Source organism: Ochlerotatus camptorhynchus, unplaced genomic scaffold (assembly GCF_037179485.1).
Source record: "Ochlerotatus camptorhynchus isolate MF236.1 unplaced genomic scaffold, CSIRO-AGI_Acam_v1.1 ptg000031l, whole genome shotgun sequence".
Lineage (NCBI taxonomy): Eukaryota > Metazoa > Arthropoda > Insecta > Diptera > Culicidae > Ochlerotatus > Ochlerotatus camptorhynchus.
The window spans coordinates 591296-612756 of record NW_027040522.1 but is presented as its reverse complement, the minus strand read 5'-3'; the positions used below and the strand labels follow the sequence as shown (position 1 = coordinate 612756).

Genomic DNA, 21461 nt, shown 5'->3' with positions numbered 1-21461 from the left:
GGGCAAAAGTAAGTTAGTTAGTTAGTTATCTTTATTAAGGAGACTTTCAGCCGAACGCTGGTTCGTCTCCGGATTTCCTCAATAGGAAAAGAAAGGGAATATCTTTTATGCTGGGAATAAGGATAAATGCTTTATATGTAAGGCAAAGGGGCTCCGGACAAAATCCTGCCCAAGTGGGGACCCAAAAGTAGCTAAAAACCAACCTATCGAGTAAAAAAAGTGAGGATGATCAGGATGAAAAAAAAAACAATAACATGCAATAAGAAATAACTAATTTTACACGTGACAGAATCTATCTTTGACAAAAACGATAAGATGTAACCAAACATGCAATGTAAAATTAAGTGCTTCGCGACTGAACCTTTCGTTACTCGAAGAAAATGAATTTTGCGTCTGTTGTCAAAATTGACGCACAATTAAATTTACATGATTTTTTCTAAGTGTGCAGGACAAAAACAGGGCGAAGCGGTTGGAGGTGTATCGTTGGACATCAACAACCAGGAAACAGAGCAAGTGGTACATGTGCTGCATGAAGAGGTAGTGAAAATGGATGTGGTGTCCCCGATGACCAAAAACGAAGCCTAGCCTCAACTGAACTACCACCAACAACGGCACAAGCATCTGGAAAAGGTGGATTTAGCGGCATTTGAAGCGATGAAGAAGAAAATGTAAATAGAGAAAGCAAATCAAGTATTCAATAACTGCAAAATATACACTCAAAGAATAAATCACATATCCCATGGAAAATATTCATTAGAATTTCACATTACTTTCATGTGATATCATAATTGGGAATTGCACCACAAAATCACATGCACTTTATGTGTCAAATGAAATTAAAGCGATTTATCATATAGAACTCATGTGATCATATGAATGTTATGTGAAATTCAGATAGATACCATTGGTTTTGTTAATGGAGAAATAAGATATGCATTCCCAATGGAAACTATATGAAAATTATTTTCCGTGTATATATACAGTAGACTGATGCAAAATTTGAAATTTTCGCTCCACAGTGCTCAAACGGTTTCAAATCAGGTCCTGATTAGCCTCCCAAAATTTAAACTCATTTGGTAAGAAACTGACTTGGCACAAACCATTTGAAGTTTATATGGAAATTACTATGGGAAAACAAACTTTTTGTTCATTGTCTTCTACCAGTTTTCCATATTGCTTTTCGAAAATTTCTATAACTATTCGTACGGGAAATTTTCAAAGCTACAACTTTGCGGAAAACCGTTTTTCAGTCAAATGTCCAACTAAAATGTTATTAATTGCTTAAGAGATTGATAATGTTATGGCATGATCAAGCAGCTGTTATATGGGCAACACTGTATTCTGCAGTGTGTCATAGTAGCCATGATATTTGTGCTCTATTCTTCGCACCAGAAACACCAATGTTACCTGCTGAACAGTTGAATGAGCATAATTATAAGACATCAGTGACTTGCATCATTAATAACTTTTGTTCCTTACTTTTGATTGAAAAGTGATTTTAACCAAAGTTGTAGCTACAAATTTTCTACAATCAGTGCTATGATTTTTAAAAGCATAGTGATGTGGTGAATTGTTAGATAGATATGAACGAAAACATAAGTTTTCCCATAGTATTTCCCATATAAACTTGAAATGGTTTGTGCCAAGTCAGTTTCTTACTAAAGTAGTTCAAATTTTGCGAGGCTTAGCAGTTCCCAATTTAGAACCGTTTAAGCACTGTGGAGCGAAAATTTCAAATTTTTCATCAGTCTAATATAGAGCCATTCCATAGCAAAACAATAGAGTGATTCTCAGCATTTTGTAAAAATTGGAATTTTTGTTACTTTTCGCAAAATAAAAGACTTTTTTATTTTGTTATTAGGGTGTTATTTTTGAAAAAAAAATTGAATATTTGAACCAGCCTAACATTATTTAATTTGTTATTATTTTATGTTTGCTTCATGCTTTTAATCATATGTTTATTTTATTATTCTTTATTATTTATTATTCATTGATTGATTTGAATTACGATTGTCAGTTTAGGTATAGGACATAGCGCGGGTATTGTGAATTGCCCAAGTATTCGGTTTAAGGTGGTTTAAGCTTCAGTTGGCTGCGGTGGCTCTTCTTTTCCTTCTACCCGTGAATAGATAGTGTGAGTTAGGGTGTCTATGTTATGTGTTGCTGTACCTGTTGTGGGCATTAATCCTACATCCTTTTCCTTAAACTTGTGGAGCACGGGTTGTCTTGCCTCAAAAGTTATCCTTTCAAAAAGTGGTGATCTTCGCAACATAAACGGCACCATTACGGAGCATTTGAATTGATACAATGATTCACAGTTCTATTTCAGGCGTAACATTTGATAACGGCACAAAAGAATTTGTTAACAAACCTTCTAAGGCCCTTTACACGCGAACCAAAGTACGCCCACGCAAACCAATACCACTTTCGGAAAGGTGAGAGTTGCCCCTATCCGACGATGTTGTTGGTTTGCGTGAGCGTACTTCGATGTAGCGTGTAAAGGGCCTTAAAAAGTTTGTTCACAAAAGCTTTTGTGCCGTTATCAAATGTTACGCCTGATTTTTCCAACGATCCCAGCTGGTTGAGGGGTAGAGAAGGACACACACACATTACACAGCGGGATGGGTATCACCTTTTACTTTTATTTTTATTTTCTTTAAATTGATCATTGGTGATGAAGGGAAAATCAAAAGCGTCTTGATGGAATAGACCACCCGATATATATATATATAATTTTCATATAGTAACCGTAAATGTGGTGTGTTACTACTCTGCTATACACCCGCTGGGATTGAAAGGATTTGTTCTACTCTAGCAATTTAATAGAATACTTCTTCACAACTAATCACTGGCGGATCTACGCTCAATTTTCAACCAATGCTCAAACGCTAACACCAGCATCATGTCGAACTTGAACCGGAAATCTGAAGTGGATATGTCCGTCTTGAGCCGATATGTCCTCAGCAGATAAACCACCATCATTTTCAGGCTCATCATGGCATAGCGCCAGCCGATACAGTTTCTGGAACCTCCACTGAACGGTAGAAAAGCGTACGGGTGTCGGCCTTTCGATCGTTCCGGCGAAAACCGCTCCGGATCGAACAGATCCGCATCCGGTCCCCAGATGTCCTTCCGGCGATGTAGTGAGTAGAACGAAATGAACAGAAAATGACCTGCAGGTATTTCTATTCCCTCCAGCACGATCGGAGCCATGTTCAGTCGGGCAATGTTCGGACCGATTGGACATAGACGAAGGCACTCGTTCAAGAACATCTCCGTGTAGGTTAGACACTTCAGTTGGTCAACCGATATGTGGTCGTCGATTGGTGGAATGTGGTCGATGATCTCCGTATAGACTTTATCCTGGATGTGTGGGTACATTCCAAGGAAAAGACAGGCATAGGCCATCAACTGACCGGAGGTGTCATTGCCCTGTATTGAATTATGATGATTAAGGATGATATTGGGGTGGAATATCTGAATTTTAGGTATCATACCGCTGCTATCATGGTAAAGGTGTTATGAATGATTTCCTTCTCGTTTAACGATTCCGACATTTTCAGAAGCTGATCCATGAAGATTCGTGGTTTGCTACTCTCGATGTCGTCCTTTGAGGTTGATTGCCCAATCATTTGCGCTCTCTTTCTCCTAAGTATCTGATAGCGAATTCATGGTAAATGATAGGCGATATTGAATAGACCGAGTTACAAACCTTCCCAGTCACTGATTCACAGAAGGCCTGAGATTCTGCTTCCATTTTGTAATGCTTGGTCCAACGGTACGCCGGTTCCCAGTACTGATGCAAGTTCAAGACTCGATTCGTGGTTATGGAAAGAAACCTAAATGAAATAGCTAAGTTATCAACTCTGAATGAACAGTTTTAACAATCTCTTTCACCGTTTGATATGTTTCACAAGAATGTCACTCTCTTCAACAGGGAGACACTGCGCTCCGATACTGGTTTGAAGTACCATGCTCAAGGTACATCGGATCGTATACTGGAGCACATCGAACACCTCACCATTTTCGTGTGGTTTCAAATCTTCCACCAGCTGCTGGCAGCATTTCTCGAATATCGGCACAAAGCTTGCCAATATTCGCAAATTGAACGTCGAATTCAGTTGCTTGCGCTGTCGTTTCCACATTGGAGCTGTAAAGATGAACACAGGCATCACCATGTAATGCAAATCAGTTGATACAACATACCTCTTCCGACCAGCAATCCATGGTCCAGTCGGGCAAATCGATAGAAGAACGGCTTCTCCACACACTCTGGATGGGTTAGGATCGCCTGAACCACATCGGGATGACACGTCCCGAATGCCAACCGGGGACCCAGCCACACCTTGAACAGTCGATCATGCTGGGAAAAAGTATCCTTCAGAATGTCAAATTTCCCTTCCGGTGATGCCCTAAGTAGCTTCCAGTCGTTAATGAAGAGAGGATACTTGGATATTCCAGAAAATGGAACACTTTCTGCGTATCGATACTTGAAGTGAAGCACCCAAACGTAGATCAAAATGAGAGAAACAATGATCAAAGGTACAGCTATCAGAAGCAAAATGAAATCCATCTCTTGAATGAAACGATCAATCCTGTACTGAATCTGGCTGAGTGGAATGTTGCAAATTTTATTCCGAGATTTGAATAATATTACTACAACCAACAATCATAAAACCATTGCATATTCCTTTCCTAAGGTACAAACTCAAGAAGGAATTTTCGTCGCATGTAGTAACTAAAGGCGAGACGGTAATTTTAGCTATGTTTCTGTCTTCGGATTCTCGTGTGAATGAAGCTTAACAAAGAAAACCAATGATTATTGGCTTACGCAGGTGCAATCAAACAACTTGCTTGAACAGTACCTCCAGCAGCAGTAAACCACGCAGTAATTACAGTACTGGAAGGCATTTAACTGCACGTCCTTATCATTTTCTACTTAGTTGTGTGGAGAATGGTGAAACAGTCTCTCGATGTGAATACATCGTTAAAGTAGATCGATACAGTTACAAAATATACGCGATTTGGTTTGCACTTACAACTACAATTTATTTTTCATTTTGATTGATGTGATATGGCAATATTTTACTAAGTATTCCCACGCTATTTGTTAGAATTACAAACTAACGTTCGATCTTGGAATCAGTTCCACCAGCGGTTCGATGGCCAGCTTAAGAGTCATGTCAAATTTGTATCGCAAATCCTGATGACGTAGCGCGGTCTGCAAGCGAAACTTTCTCAAAATATGAATCAACATGACCTTCATGCTGAACATGGCGTATCGCGAACCTGCATTAATCAATAAACAATAAATCCATCATTCCAAGATCAACCTACGATCTTACCCAGACAATTCCTTGCACCCTCGCTAAACGGTAGGAAAGCGTGCGGATGCCTTTTCCTAACCCGGTCTGGGTGGAAATTTTCCGGATCGAAGCGTTCCGCATCGGGACCCCAGAAATCCGTCCGTCTATGCAGCGCGTACAGACACATGGACAGGGTAGTCCCGGTCGGAATTATCATTCCGTCCAGCTCCACGTCAACCACGTTGGTCCGGGCGATGTTGGCTGCCGTTGGACAATGCCGAAGGCATTCCTTCAGGAATTTGTCCAGATATTCCATTTGCTTGAGATATTCCGGTGTTATTTCGGATCCGTTCGGGGGGGAAAATAGCATAATTTCTTCGTAGACCTTCTGCTGCACTTCGGGATAGATCGCTAGGAATAGCGAAGCATGGGTAACTTCCAGGGCGGAAGTATCGTTGCCCTAGAAGAGAGAAAAGACAGTCGACTGAAAGGGTCGAGATCGGTTGAACTTTACAATAACAGTGTTTTTACCAACGTGATGATGTGATAGGTGTTATCGAAAATTTCAGCATCGCTGAATGGACTGCCTGCGCGAGTTTCGCTCAAAAGCCGCTCAATGAATATTTTCGATTTTTTGCTTCCCATATCGTCTCTGTCGGAGCAATTGATAGCATTAGCCTTTAATGGTTCCAGTCCTGTGTGACGGATTTGTGATTGCTGCTTTTTCTCCTTGATGATCTGTAAAGTTGTTAACAACGATACAAAATGTTATTTTAGAACCAGAGGTTGAAACGGTTGACGATTTTTACAACAATCGCTTCTTTATCGTGGGCGACAGTCTGTTTTCATGCTGTACTGTCGTCTCTCTCACACAACACAAACGGTAGAACAACACTCGAGCAAAAAGAAAATTATCAAATAAGGGGTGATGCACATATTATGTCACGCTTTAAGGGGGAGGGGGCTTATGATTTTGTGAAAAGCAATGCATTAGGTATAGGATAAACGTCATGAAAGTCAGCAAGGGGGAGGGGGTAAATTTTCTTCAATTTAGCGTGACATAATAAATGGATTACTCCTAACCATCATATGACCTTGAGTTATTTCGTTCAAATTCCTTAATTTTGTGCAAATAAACCATTTATGAACAGAAATTTTATTACTTAGACATCGTTGTTTGCTATTATCAGAATACACACAAGCACAACATAAGCAGCTCTTATTATGAGAAAAACTAAACTACATAAGTACGTGACGGTCCTGGGTGACACTGGCATATTACATTTTAGTTTTGTACTGTAATTTGATAGCTTGTTTTACAAGTGTCGGACACCCCGTAACGTGGGTAGATCACCTTTTTGTGGTACGTTACGGGATGTAAGATCTACCACCGATTCCTAGTCTTGACTACTTCAAACTAGGGGAACAGGATTTTTCAGTAATCAAAGGAACACATCTTAGTCTTTGTGAATTTTTTGCCTTGTTGATAATGATAAGTCCTCGGGTTGCCTGGACCGAGGATGATCTTGAAACAAGGAAAACATGAGTTAGTTAGTCTTCCCCAACAAACATTGTAAGCGGAATAAGAGCTTATTAAGGCAAAAATATGCTTCTTCAGCTAAAAAATAGCTTATTCAGCTCTTAATCAGCACAAATTTTTTGTTGGGTCGCCTATGTGATTCCCAATCTTCTATTCGTTGTTTCCTAGTTTGAAGTGGTTAAGACGAGTGTTCTGATGCATGGTCGTTATCGGTGTTATTCCTTATTTTTGTTGCTACGGAATCCAATTTTGACTGACAAATGGGCGCACCTTTGGAAGGTGTTTCAACACTCCTAAGGGTATAAAGAGCGGGACCTTTCCATTAGAATCGATTCCTTGCGATGAAGGCAAGAATGACAACTGTATCAAAACCGAATACTTCATCATTTCTCAATAGTGATGGAGTAATACGACATGCACTAAACTAAGGACACGGGATTTACAACAATAGATCAAATTACTGGTCGCAATGGATATAAATTTCTTATAACATATAAGCCTGCACAAAAAATGGTAAAGACTGATTAAGGTTTAGAGGTTGCGTAAATGGGTTTAAATTTGTATGAGGATTACTATGGAAGCATTTTTAAAGTCACTTCGGATAAATGATGGCTTCGACACCCATTGACTGTTCTCGGCAACCAAAATTTAAACGTTAATTTCGTTGTATTTTCTCACCACCCTGAATGTATTTACACGATTCCTTAGTAACGGAATCCAACCCGATTACTGTTGCTGGTGGTGCTCTGCTGGGGTCCGCCACCTGGACTCTAGTAGCACGGCTCTCCCAAGTAACAATTCAGTAACCATTTAGCATCCACTCTGATTTATGATGGTTTTATAACGGCAATGAACAATAAATTTAGTTTAAATATAGAATTTTAAAGTGTAAAACATTCCTGCTTAGTAATTCAGCTTTTTGCTGTTTTAAAAACGTTTTATAGTCTGGCAGGAAAGTCAAAAACCGTCTTGTTTTAAAAATAAATTTAAAACAGTTATCAATCCCTCCTTAAAACTGTTCTGTATTTCAAGCATAAACGTCATTAGAAATTGTTTATTAATGTCATGATAAAATTCTTTATAAACGTGTTCTATCATTATAAAAGCAACCATAAAACAATTAGGTTTTGCATTAGAGAAAAAAGCATTTATTGTTGCTTTTTAGCCTTTTTAAAGTGCATCATTAACTCCCCAATTACTTTGTTTACAAATTGAGGTTAAAAGATGGTTCCTCATAGGTAATAAATGCCAAATTTATGACAAGGAAATCTCGAAGGATAGACGACGTAGGATGAAAAAATCAAGTCGATTTCAGATAAATTTACTTCTTTAGAAGAACCAGCACACCACCAACGACTAACCATCTGTCGGAGATGAGTAAAGTGAGCGGGGCCCTCGAACTCATAAAACATTGTCTAAAGTTGAAAAACATACCAGCCTTCTCCAGATCTTGCGATGACAATCGAAATAACAACCGACAGCAAACCACTGAAACTGTTAGTTAGCGGAGATTACCTGGTTTCCGATCCAAAGCAGCGATTTTATTCGGCGAAAGACTCTCCGAAAATTTCATTCAACCGTACATCTCTGCATCATTGGATGGTGCACTTCTGTAACCTCCGGAAGAAGGGGATCTTTTTCGGGAACGATTGCGCTTCCAGCTGTTCGAAATGCGAAATGTTGTAAAACAGTATCGCAAACTATCTGACTAACTGCTCCCAATCCATCGGGAAAAAATCGCCTGGAAGAATCCTGGATCTCACAGCGCAACTATCGAAAGATAAACAAACTTTGACGTTTAACTTTTTGCAGGCAAACTTTGCCTCCATAAATGCTGCCATAAATCTGAACGGGTTAGGATCAAGCAAAATGGCTTCAGATAAATACAATTCAGCCTGCAAGTTTTCTTCATAAAAGTCATTTTAAAACCTTATTAATTTGTTAAGGAATTCTTGAAAGCAAAACAACTTTTTCACAAATGACCCATGAAATTCAACTTTTCTGCCACTGCCATGTTACAATTAGTTTGCTTGTTTTTTACAATCTTCGATTTTCAATCAATATTTCCTTAGATATAACTATGTTTTGGTTAATTTAGCAATGAGCAAACATTTAAATGCGAAAATAATAAAAAAAAATCTCGACCAAGCTTGATCTGAAGAATATATTTTTTTTTTCAATGTTAAATAATTAGTCAAATCGACGTTTTACGAGAGTGGGCTTAATTTTTTCGATGTTTTCACGTACATTTCACATACAATTTGATATGGCACTTAAAACTAGGCCACTTAATGAGATCTATTGTAATAAATTTGGACATTCAGCAAGATTTTTAAACCGTCATTTTCTATATTAATTATTTTGATAAGATCGGATTCATAAATCCTTTTCTATCTTGATTGATGCTTTCCTAGTGGATTCAGCATGCGGCTAGAGGAAATGGCTCGGAAAGGGTTTTTATTGTTGCTAAATAGCTTTTATTGTAGCTTTCAAATGGTTCTCAATGCGTTCGTCATACAACCTTTTGCAGTAAATCAATCTTGAAGAGCTTCGAGAATACACCCTTCAGAACCTTCTCCAGGGTGGGCCAACTAGACATATTCTAGTCTTAATGAGGTTTTGGTGGATGCATTAATGACAAAATAGCCTTGACCAGGGTTTTATGAATGTTGTTTTATTGTTGCTTTGTAGTATTTCATAAAACTTAAAATGTTACTTGGGCTGTTAACTCTGCCAGTAGTAGGAGCCGCACAAGCTCCTTCTATCGGTGGAACTCTGCCACGGTCCACAGTGGCTTCTTCACTCAAGAGAATCAAAAGATCTAATCCTGCGGCTATACCTCTCCGAAGCTCGGAGAGATTACGGAATAAAAACCAACTACCAACTGACGCATTAACCAACGCTGTAGCCTACGACCGCTCTTCTACCTGATGTTGGCCCCCTCGTCGATCTCCCACTCCATCAATGTTTCTACGCCACCACGACACGAATCTCAGTACATCTCCGAACAGATCTATAACTCGACGGACAATCACTGCCAGCCAACCAACCTTCGGGAGTGGCCCCATGGCACCCTAGGCTCTTCCTATCCAGCTCATGCTTCACCATTCAGTAGAATATGAACATGCACAACCTCAGCGATTGGAAATCTTAGTACGATACCATGCGCCATCTATCTTGGCTATCCAAAAAGTACACCGTGCCAGCACGGAGAAAATGGACCGAACACTTACCGGGTAATATCGCTGGGTCCTCGCTATCAACCGCAACTCACACCATTGTACTGCTATTGGAGTAAAAGCATCTCTTCCCTTCATCATCGTCCCTTTAGCCACTGACTTACCTATTGCCGTGGTTGGACTGGAATGACCACTCACACTCACGGTAATCTCCACCTAACTTCCTTGCCCGAGGACCTCTGACATTAAAGGTAAATTAACCGACTTATTTTCTACTATCGGCGATCCCATTCTGTTTCTGGGTGACGTAAACGGCCACCACCAAACTTGGGGCAGTCCCTCAAGTAATCGTAGGGGCAACGAGGTGCTTGAAGCTGTTGTAGCAGTCAATATAAATCCTCTCAACGACGGTTCCATTACCTTTACCAGCGGCCATAGAGAATGCAATTGACGTCTCCTTTGCCATCTCAAGTTTAATACATCGTTTCCTATGGAGAGCTAAAGAGGATCCCATCTCAGCGATCACCACCCCATTGAAATCCAACTAGATGGTAAAGGGTGATACGGTCAAAATTTGGTCAAGGGAAAACGCGTGTAAATCGGTGAAATCGTTTATTTAAAAAATCAAATTAAATTTCTTTTTCAAGTTCAATTAGTATAAAATTCAGGAAAAATATTCAGTTAGGCTTCCGCTTTTCCAAATCCGAATTGCCGGGCCTTACGCTTGACCCCTGCCATCAGATTTTGTACAGCCACCTTGTCCACCTTCTTCGCCGCAGAAAGCCAGTTTGCCTTGAACTGCTGCTCGCCCTTAGCAGTTTTTTTGGTCTTCTTTAGGTTCCGCTTGACAATAGCCCAGTATTTCTCAATTGGGCGGAGCTCTGGCGTGTTGGGAGGGTTCTTGTCCTTGGGAACCACCTGCACGTTGTTGGCGGCGTACCACTCCATGGCCTTTTTACCGTAATGGCAAGATGCCAAATCCGGCCAAAACAGTACGGAACAACCGTGTTTCTTCAGGAAAGGCAGCAGACGTTTATTCAAACACTCTTTCACGTAAATTTCTTGGTTGACAGGCCCGGAAGCTATGAAAATGCTGCTTTTCAAGCCACAGGTACAGATGGCTTGCCAAACCAGATATTTCTTTGCGAACTTTGACAGTTTCATGTGCTTGAAAACATCTGCTACCTTTCCCCTTCCTTTTGCCGTATAAAACTCCTGTCCCGGAAGCTGCTTGTAGTCGGCTTTGACGTAGGTTTCGTCGTCCATTACCACGCAGTCAAACTTCGTCAGCATCGTCGTGTACAGCCTCCGGGATCGCGCTTTGGCCGTCGTATTTTGTTTATCATCGCGATTTGGAGTCACTACCTTCTTGTAAGTCGATAGTCCGGCTCGTTTTTTGGCTCGATGCACGGTTGTAGACGATACACCCAGCTTATTTGCGGCATCTCGGAGAGAGAGGTTAGGGTTTCGCTTGAAACTACCGGCAACTCTCTTTGTTGTCTCAGCGGCTTCCGGTTTTCGATTTCCCCCCGATCCAGACTTCCTGGCTGTCGACAAACGTTCCCCAAACACTTTAATTACATTTGTAACGGTTGATTTGGCAACTTTTAGCGATTTTGCCAACTTTGCGTGCGAGTAGCTCGGATTTTCGCGATGCGCGAGCAAAATTTTGATACGCTGCTCTTCTTGCTTGGACGGCATTTTGACAACTGAAGAGTGAATTCCAAAATCAAAATAGGAGCAACATTCTACACACACACACCTTCAAAATGAGGGGTGTTCAGGTTTTTTAAATGCAAAATTGAAAGAAATACGTCAAGTTGATATTGACCAAATTTTGACCGTATCACCCTTTAGACCAACTGAAAGCTCTCGTAGAACACGTTGGCTCTACAATCAGGCTGACTGGACCCGCTTCCAAGTGACAATCACTATACTGAACCAACCAACCTGACGGAATTCATTGACTCAATCTTCCAGGCTGCCACGAATGCTATTCCTCGATCCAGTCCCAATCCGGGGCGTAAAGCTTTCCCGTGGTGGGGATCAAACACCAACATTGCAATTACAACTAGAAGGAAAGCTCTTCAATCCGCTAAGCACCTGTCCAAGGATAACCCAGATAGGATGGGGGGCTTTGGTACACTATCGTTCTAAACGAAACGAATGCCGGCACATTGTCTGCGATGTAAAAACTCAAAGGGGAAATTTTGCTTCAGCATCACCCATGATCCGGATACCATCGTGAATGCTCGTGGTAATCACTTTGCTTCCCTATCGGCCATAGAGACTTACAACGAACACTTGGGCAGGTCTATAGCCGCATCAACATCTTTCATTTCCAACGTGAAAATCCCGATGGAATCAACCGTAGCGGAAATAAAGCAACCTTTCCGGCTGGACGAGCTCGCTCTGGCTTTATCCACGGCCAGAGGGAACTCTACAGGCTCAGGTGAGGTGGGTTATTCCTTACTCCGGAATCTGCTCCCAGAAGAAAACTTCTAGATTTGATCAACCCGGAGTGGTAAGGTAACTCCCTTCCCCCGGAGTGGATACAAAGCTTCGTGGTCCCGATCCTTAAAAAAGGAAAAATGGGCGGACAGGTTAGTGACTTCAGGCCAATCTCTCTCACCTGCTGCGTTTCCAAAATGACGGAGAGGATGGTAAACAGGCGGCTAATAAACTTTTTGGAATCCAGGAGCCTGCTTGATCATCGACAGCATGCCTTCCGTCCTTGACGAGGAACCATGATGCCACTTCCGCTGAAAACCATACTGAACTGGCAGGTTTAGACGTAGCAAAGGCCTACAATAGAGCCTAAATGCCAGACGTCATCCAAAATGCTACACTGGTGCTTGGGGGACAACTGATGCATTTTTTTTTAAAGAATTTTTTGGATAACCGCACCTTCCAGGTGCTCCTGGCTACATTCCGAGAGGGGACCGGTGTACCGCAGGGGTTGGTCATCCCAATGAAATCTACATCTTTCTTGATGGCGACGATATCGTTATCCTGGCCATTCGCAAAATCGTCAACTTCGAAGAAAGATGGCAGCAGCAATAAGAGCGGTATCACTGTGGACGTCATCGGTCCGATTTCAACTCTCGGCGGAAAAGTGCACGCTGTTACATATCTGCTTCCAACGTCACCGTCCCCTCAGTACTCCTATATGCATCAACGGGACAACTATTCCACTCAAGAGGTCACCTCGCGTTCTCGGGGTCCGATTCGACCGGCATCTGTCTTTCTCTCCCCATTTCGACGAGGTTAAAGACGCCTGTAAGACACGCCTAAACCTCCTCCTATTCATTTCGGGACGACACCCGGACTTTAACCGATTCACTCGGCTTCGCGTCGCTAGAACTATTCTGGAATCCCGTCTGCTTTATGACCTCCACGTACCATCAAGCAATAAATATCTCCTCTGGTCTCCTACCATCCACACCCGGAACCGCAACTTGCATAGAAATTGGAGTAGTATCGTTTGACCGACTAATTATTCAGACTATCTACAACCTGTCCATCAGCTTCGAGGAGAAGACAGAAGGCTTAGATGAGAGAGCATTCCTCCTCACCGAGGCTAAACAACTGCTCAGGTACTACCAAATTGGAACTCGCTCCAGTGTCCTTGACGGAACCAATTCACCTGCGCTTATGAGATCGGTCGCAGAGCTCCAGAGAACCAAGTACAATAATTACACCATCTGGTACTCCGATAGCTCGGTCTCCCGTGGTGGTGTCGGCGTCGGAATCTCGGATCCTCATATTTCCGTATGCCATCGACTACCGAATCAATATACCATCTTCTCGGCGGAAGCAGCCGCTGCCTACATCGCCGCCACTACTCCTTCAAATAAGCCGATTGTCATATTCGCGGACTCTGCCAGCGTAGCACAAGTCCTCGACTCTGATCTAGCCGAGCACCCATGGATTCAAGTCTGGATCCCTGAACACGTTGGCATTCGGGGAAACGATGAGGCAGATCATCTAGCGGTTTCCGGAAGACAAGCTTCACTGTTCACCCGGGAGATCCCAACGGGGGATCTAAAAAAAATGGGTTAGAAAAGCTATCTGGAATTCATGGTCAACCTCATGGTCCAATCGAGAGACCTATTCATTAGCAAAATTAAGGGCGACACTCGTAAGTGAGAAAATCCTTCGGACCACCGAAATCAAGTGATCATGTCAAGGCTCAGAACGGGTCACACCAGAATATCACACAATTTCTCCAGGAACGGGCCTTTCCGGAAATTTTATGAACTCTGTCGAAAGCCTCATTTGATGGAACACATTATCCCTCTTTAACCAAATCTAATCTCCTCCCTTTTTTTCATTAGGCAAACCGTGAATATTTTTTTCCTTCTTTTGTTTTCCGTGCTGAGCACCAATACTATCAACGCCAGGGAGGCAGCTCATACACCTGGACCCTACCTATCTACCCATCAACTCATGAACCGGGGACCAACGGCTTTACTTCCCTTCCGAAAGAAGGCGTGATCAGAGATGTTATGCCTCAGAACATCCTGGTGGCGCCGACTGGGATTGAACCCAGGCCTGCTGGGAAGAGAGGCAATCACGCTTACCACTACACCACCGGCGCCGCTGATCTCCTCACCTTAAAACCTGACCACGACAACGCCAATGGATTCACTCTATTCACCAAAATGAATAACGTTCTACTAACCTACGCTGCTTTACCATAACGAAACAGGACCTTCCACCTAACATCTTGTGAATATCTCGCAGAAGGACACAATTAAGGAATATTACAAGGCAACAATATGACTGCAACTTTGACAGCAAACAAACTTTAAAAACTTTGTAATAGAATCACTCTGTATTAAGGGGACTCCCCTTTGGAGCCCCACTTATTTCTGGAGACTCCCTTCCGGGATCCCCTACATCTAACTCTGTAATTTTGGGAGTTTCCTTGTGGAATTCCCAGCCTTTCAAACTAGGGAAACCCCTTTCTGGGGTTTTCAGAGAAGAACCAGCCCACGTCTGAAAGTCTCTGTGGAATAGTTCAAATTCATTTCCACTCGAGTAGCGAACACATTTCAATTAATCCTAGGAGAAATGGCTCATGTTGGCCTGAGCCTGAGAACTGAGCTGGGAAGTTGGATCTGATGGCCTCATTCAATATCAGATTCAGTTCTCGATGAATCACATCGAATGTTCGTAGGTAGAACTCTTTAGGTAGCCCGTCGGAAACTGGTGATTTTTTCGATGCGGACGTACGGATAGCAGAAAAAATTTCGGTCGTTGTGATCTCGTTCATGGTGGCTTCATTTACAGCATCTTGTTCGATGATGACTCTCTCGCAGTAAAAAGGGTTGCCTTCATCTTCTTCGTACACTTGCTCACGAGCGTACAGGTTGGTGAAGTATTGTAGCATATGATCCTGAATAGAAGCTGGATCTTCAATTATTTCGTCTCTCTCGTTCCGCAGCTGCTCGATGGTGATTTTACGGCGCATTCGTTCACCCAGTTGGTATGTAGATAGTGGCTCTCCGGCAACGAAAGTCTCGTTAATACGCACAAACAGTTCGGAGAAGCGACGTTGATGCGAGAGCATTTCTGCCTTTAGTCGGTTGATGGTGGCTAGCATGGCACGGTTGTTTTGGTAGCCATCGTACGCTTACCGTAGAAGCCCGTGGAGACGTTGTTGTTCACGATTGAAATCTTCGAAAGCGAGCTTTGATTTCCATCGGAAAAATAGACTTTGTTTTGGGCTTTGCGCACGATAGCCACCATTCCATCCATGACGTGAAATTGCGACGTTGGCGAGTCCAATATTGCCACCGTATTTGGAACTCGTCAATATTTTCAGCAGTCAGTAGATGGGGACGGAGTGACCAGAAACCACGACCATGCGCTCTGTCAGGGAGAGGAAGGCATATTCTTACAGTGACGGCTTTATGATCCGAGAAACAGCACGCATGAACAGCTGTTGATCTCAGCTGTTGTCGAAGACCAGCACTTACGTAAAGTCAATCGAGCCTGGACGAAGAGTTGTGCGTGATATACGTGTATTTCATCTCACGCGGTTGGAGCTGCTGCCATACGTCATGCAGATGAAGTTGCTGAACGGTGGCTTGGAGAGCGGGACTCGTGTTACATCCAGTCGCATCGCATTGTCGTAGCACATAGTTGAAATCGCCTCCTAGGACGATGTGATCGGTACGATGACGAAGGTAGTATGCGATTGTATTGTTGAAGAACCGCTCTCGTTCGGCACGCAGAACGGAACCCGATGGGGTATACACATTAAGCTGGGTTTAAACAGGGCAAGTCAATTGATCAAGTCAGTTGAATTCAACTGACTTGAACGCGAATTGAACGTGTAAACCATGCCATTCAACTGACTTGATCAACTCACTTGAATTGAAAAAAGTTGAACCAGGCTCAACTTTGCAAGCCAATTGAATTTAACTGAGTTGATCATTTGACTTGCCTAGTCTAAACCCAGCATTACAGAGGGTAGTGTTGTGTACACGCAACGCAAGCAGTCTTCCATCCAGGCTCTTCTCTACATGCGAGAATTTGATGTGCTCTTTGAGAGCAATTGCTGTTCCTCTCCTCGCTTGGTCGACGTTGCAGACAACGTTGTAGCCGGGCAACGTAAGCTGATCGTTTTCCACGGCAGCCCTAAGTTTGCACCTTTAGAATTGATAAAACGATCCATAAAATATTGAAAAACGTTCCATTAAAAACATCCAAATGATCCATAAAACATCGGAGAAAATCCCTAAAAAAGTGTGGATGATCCATAAAAAATATCAATATTATCAATATTTTATGTGAAATTTAGCAACACAATTGTAAAAATGGACCGCTAAATTTCTAAATAATGAGCATTGGAATTGTACGAATTACCCATAAACATATTGCAATTGATCCATAAAACATTCAGCAATGAACCTTAAACTAAAGAAAGTGATCCATAAAAAATCATGTTTGCACATTTAAAAATATAGGCATGATCCATAAATTATACGTAGGGGGAAAGTTGGCTTCGGCAATACCTTAACCTATTATCGTCAGGGGGTAAACAACGTCCTTGAGAGCTCAATTTTGGCATGTGGATACATTGTGTTTCTGAGCAACTATTGGCCAAATTTGAGTGCTCTAGGACTTTGTCTACCCCCTGACGATAATAGGTTAAGGTATTGCCGAAGCCAACTTTTCCCCTATATTATTCATGTTAAGGACACTATTTTTTTTTAAATTTTGATCCATAAACCTTGAAAAATTGCTCCATTGCATATCTATTTAGATTTACTGTCCTGCCCGTGTATTTTAGGTAGAGGTGCGAAGCGACCGGCAAGCGTCTAGAATTAGCTTTCAAAAGAAAATTCTTATTCTTTATTTAGATTATTCTTAAGAAGCATCCTATGGAAGAAGCTTCCATTTAGAAACTTCTTTAAGAAGCTTATTCTAGACGCTCGCCCATCGTTCCGCTCTTCTGACAAACAAAAAACACGGCAGAACAGTAAACCTGAGTAGAAAAACATAAGTATATTCCATAGACTATAATTGGAACACACTATATAAAGAACGTCTACCAATAACTGGAACACCTACCCTAGGTATGATCCATAAAATTAACATTTATTTTTCTTTTGGAAGCTAATTCTAGACGTTTGACCATCGCTCCGCACCTCTACCTAAAAAAACACGGCAGGACAGTAAATCTCAGTAGTAAAATTAATAACATAGTGTTCAAAACGTGATAAACGTATAGTTTATGGATCATGGCTGTTCGGAATATCGGGATAACTCTGTACCGCCAAGCCCAGCGACAACCCTGTGGGAGATTCGGAGAGCTACGGTAACGGTCGCTGTCAGAAATGACAGACGTTAGGTTTGGTTCAATGGAACTGTGAACTTACAGTTCCGTGAACCAAACCTTAGATAGGTCGGAGTATGAACGAGAAAAAAAGAGAAAAAGAAGGTACAATTCCAAACCATCTAAAAAACGTTTTACAGCTTAATTAAGTTAATTGCCTAAATTTGTTAATATTCCTATCGTTTAATTAAATTGTAGTGATTTGTAGTGAACTAGCTACTGAAGTAGGTTAGTTGGAGGTGGAATTCGTGCAAATATTGAATTTAATAACCCTATATTTGCTTAATCTAGATACTACAATTTGATCCTAAAATCTGGTAACCTACAATTTGTTCCTAAACGCTATATACTTGATTTACCCTAAGTAACTAGTAAGTAGCTCATTCTACATCGTTTGTGTGCTTAACTAAAATAATAATTGAATCCCTAAATCCTAACTCTACCCAATCTTTGTTGAAAGAGTGACGGAAGATAACTCTTGGTTTGAAAATCTCCCGCTCAGCCTCCTACCGCTTTTCATGGAGGAATTTTTCTTCCTCCAGCGCTTTCTTATTTGCGCTTTTCTCCTGGTCTAGGGATTCCTCCAAGCCGACCTCATTGGTACTTCCTTTTCCAGATTCGGTTCCGGCATCACTCCTCGCACTATTCTTTCTGCTAGGTGGTTTCTTTGGGACAGACTTCTTGGTTCCTTTTGGCACCTTCAGCATATTTGTGCACTTCGAGCACGTCTACGGAACCTCCTTTACAGCTGTTGTCTTACCAGCACAACTATAATGGGTCCAGAAATCGCAGACATCACACTGGACCATATCATCTACGTGGTCATGGCCGTCACAAAGCGTACAGTTTCGATCGCTGTTCTGTTTTTCACTCAACGGTGGTGTTGATCCCTCTGACATGTTGAGGTTAGATCCGATGTTCTTCTTCAAAAATGTTCGGATTAATGAAAGCAACTTCCTCAGAGCAGTCTCGTTTTGGACAGTTTTAAGCTGAAATAGGTTTTATTATAAGCATTAAGATTGGTTTCGACTTTATATTAGTTTAATAAAACTTCTTTCAGCTTCAAGCTGTCCAAAACGAGACTGCTCTGAGGAAGTTGCTTTCAATAATCCGAACATGGCTATATTTTTAAGTGCGCAAACTTGATTTTCTATGGATCACTTTCTTAAGCTTAAGGCTCACTGCTGAATGTGTTATGGATGAATTGCAATATGTTTATGGGTAATTCGTACAATTTCAATGCTCATTCCTTAGAAATTTAGCGGTACATTTTAACAATTGTGTTGCTAAATTTTACATAAAATATGGATCATATTGATATTTTTTATGGATCATTCACACTTTTTTAAGGATTTTCTCCGATGTTTTATGGATCATTTGAATGTTTTTTATGGAACTTTTTCCAATATTTTATGGATCTTTTATTGGTTTTTATATTCAAAAGTATGTTTGCCGTTTTCCACCTCCTGCAGGAATACGATGTCCAGTTCCATCGTGCGAACGAACGCGTGAAGGGCGTTTAGCTTGGTTGAGTTAGTGATTGTATTGATGTTGATGGTTCCGATATTGCAGCTCTCGTACTCCATCATTGCAAAGTGGCCCAGAATGCAGATTTAGGTGGAATGATATGTTTTGAGCCTGAAATTGAAACTTTAGACTTAAAGTCTCTTCTACAAAGTTGTTCCTTATAGTTATGCCCTCATTTTTATGAAAATGAACTCTAGGGTGGTTCCTATTATCATTAAAATCAAAAATTTAACTTATTTGTTTGAATAAATTAAGGTACACATTCTTCGGCAAAGTTATAGCTATTTCAAGCATTTTTGTAGGAAACAACTTTTTTGTATCTCTTAAATTGGCTGATTGAGAGCTATTTTCTTGAATTGAGTTAGGGTGGCTCTAAAAAAACAGTTGTTTTGCTCTAGTTTTCTTGTTTCGAATTTCTCAGCAAACATGTCTCAAAATAACTTTTAGATCTTAAGAAGGTGCAAATTTTTGCCGCACAAAGCTTGACAATATCTTTCTCCGATCAAGAGTTATTGACGTTTTTGACGTAGGACTACGTCTTTGATTTCTATATGGGGGTACACTTTGTGAAAACCGAAAATGGAACATGTAACAAATTAAGAAAGATTTTGAACGTTAATAACTCAGTTGCCCCAGGTCCAATTTCAATAATTTCATCACCAATCGATCAAAAATATGGCTACGCATCGATAACAATGCTTCCGAATGTTGATTTTTGACAAGAAACTATTGAAAAACTGGTAAATGTCCAGCATTGTCCAAAAGCGTCGAATTAACTAACAAATTCACCAATTACCTACATGCATATGCTGCTTCCCCAGCACAGTCGTCAGAGAGTAGTAAGTAGACGAAAAAAGTCGAAGTGGCATTTGCCTCCGATCCTCGGGCGCGTGCGAATAGGGAGGATGGAATTGCGTAATATTTTGCACACTCATCGCCATACTCAGAACCACACGCTCCCAACGACCACACTACTGTGTGGTGGTGTTCGATCGTCGAAATTAGTAGCTGCAGTAGCAGTGCTTTCGGCGTGTGGCGTTGAAAATTGTTCTCCAGTAACAACGAAAGGCTGCCTGCAAGCAGTGAGCTGCAGAGCCCACATAAGCAACCATCAAAGGAGGAAGAAGCTGCACCGCTATGCTATGGATCGGAATCAGTAGCCCTTCGTGAGTCGCTGTGGGTAGGTCATCTATGCCAAGCGTGTCACCCGCGCTCCAAACGACATACAGCTCGACAGCCTCATCCGTGTTGAACACCCAGCTCAGAATTACTCAACCATCACTACAAAACGGTCCTTTTTAGGGCCACCAAAATTTGTTAAAGAGTATTATTTGGACATTGGTCAAGGTCATCAGTTCCCGCAAGCAGCTAGCCATCAAGGCTCAACCTGTCTGTAGAAGGTGTGGAATTGTAGGCCTGAATATATTGGTGCAATTAGTTTTTCCTCGGCTTTCATTCCACACGATTCATTTCTTTCGTTTAATCAATCACCCTTGTAGTGACGGCGAAAAGATTGTTTCAATCGGCGCTTACATATGAAATTTAATGTGGATTATAGAATTTTTTGTATGTTACCAAAATTTATGAATCGTTTGCCACTAAATGTTGAGATAATGTATTGATTATTGAATTATCACACTGTATACCATGAAAAATCAGCCTGTTAGTGAGTTTTTGCCTGTTTTCAAGTAAGGAGTTATCATAAAAAAAAAACAAATCGCCAGCTGGTATTTCCCGGCGACTTTACAAATAAATAAAATCAAACAAAATCACCATGCAGAACTAGCTAGGATTTGTTTTACTTCATATTTCACAAAATTTCTTTCGAATGTTAAGATATCGTCTACCGCAAAGTTTACATTTTTCCCTCTACCAACACATACATCAGTGCTAGATAGATCTCCACAGGATGTATAGAATCCACGCAATTAAAAAAAAAACCAAAATGCACAGCATTACGAAAAGAGGTCAGGTTTCGACCAATAGCAGATAGATTTTAATTTTAAACAAGCCAAACGATTGGAAATTTATCTACCAATCTGCTAAAATGAACACTTAGT

General features: G+C 41.3%; 1 protein-coding gene across 1 annotated transcript in view; it reads right to left on the bottom strand.

Moving 5' to 3' along the window:
* Positions 1-2792: 2792 nt before the first annotated feature.
* Positions 2793-21461, bottom strand: part of LOC135708507 (uncharacterized) — a 42175-nt gene continuing 23506 nt past the window's right edge. Inside the window, exons 10-17 of the mRNA XM_065230625.1 lie at positions 5838-6044; positions 5346-5766; positions 5129-5289; positions 4207-4363; positions 3898-4150; positions 3713-3839; positions 3498-3656; positions 2793-3432 (exon numbers count right to left, since the gene is read on the bottom strand). Coding sequence (XP_065086697.1) covers positions 2842-3432; positions 3498-3656; positions 3713-3839; positions 3898-4150; positions 4207-4363; positions 5129-5289; positions 5346-5766; positions 5838-6044 — 2076 coding nt within the window. The 3' untranslated portion in view covers positions 2793-2841. The remainder of the gene's footprint in view (positions 3433-3497; positions 3657-3712; positions 3840-3897; positions 4151-4206; positions 4364-5128; positions 5290-5345; positions 5767-5837; positions 6045-21461) is intronic.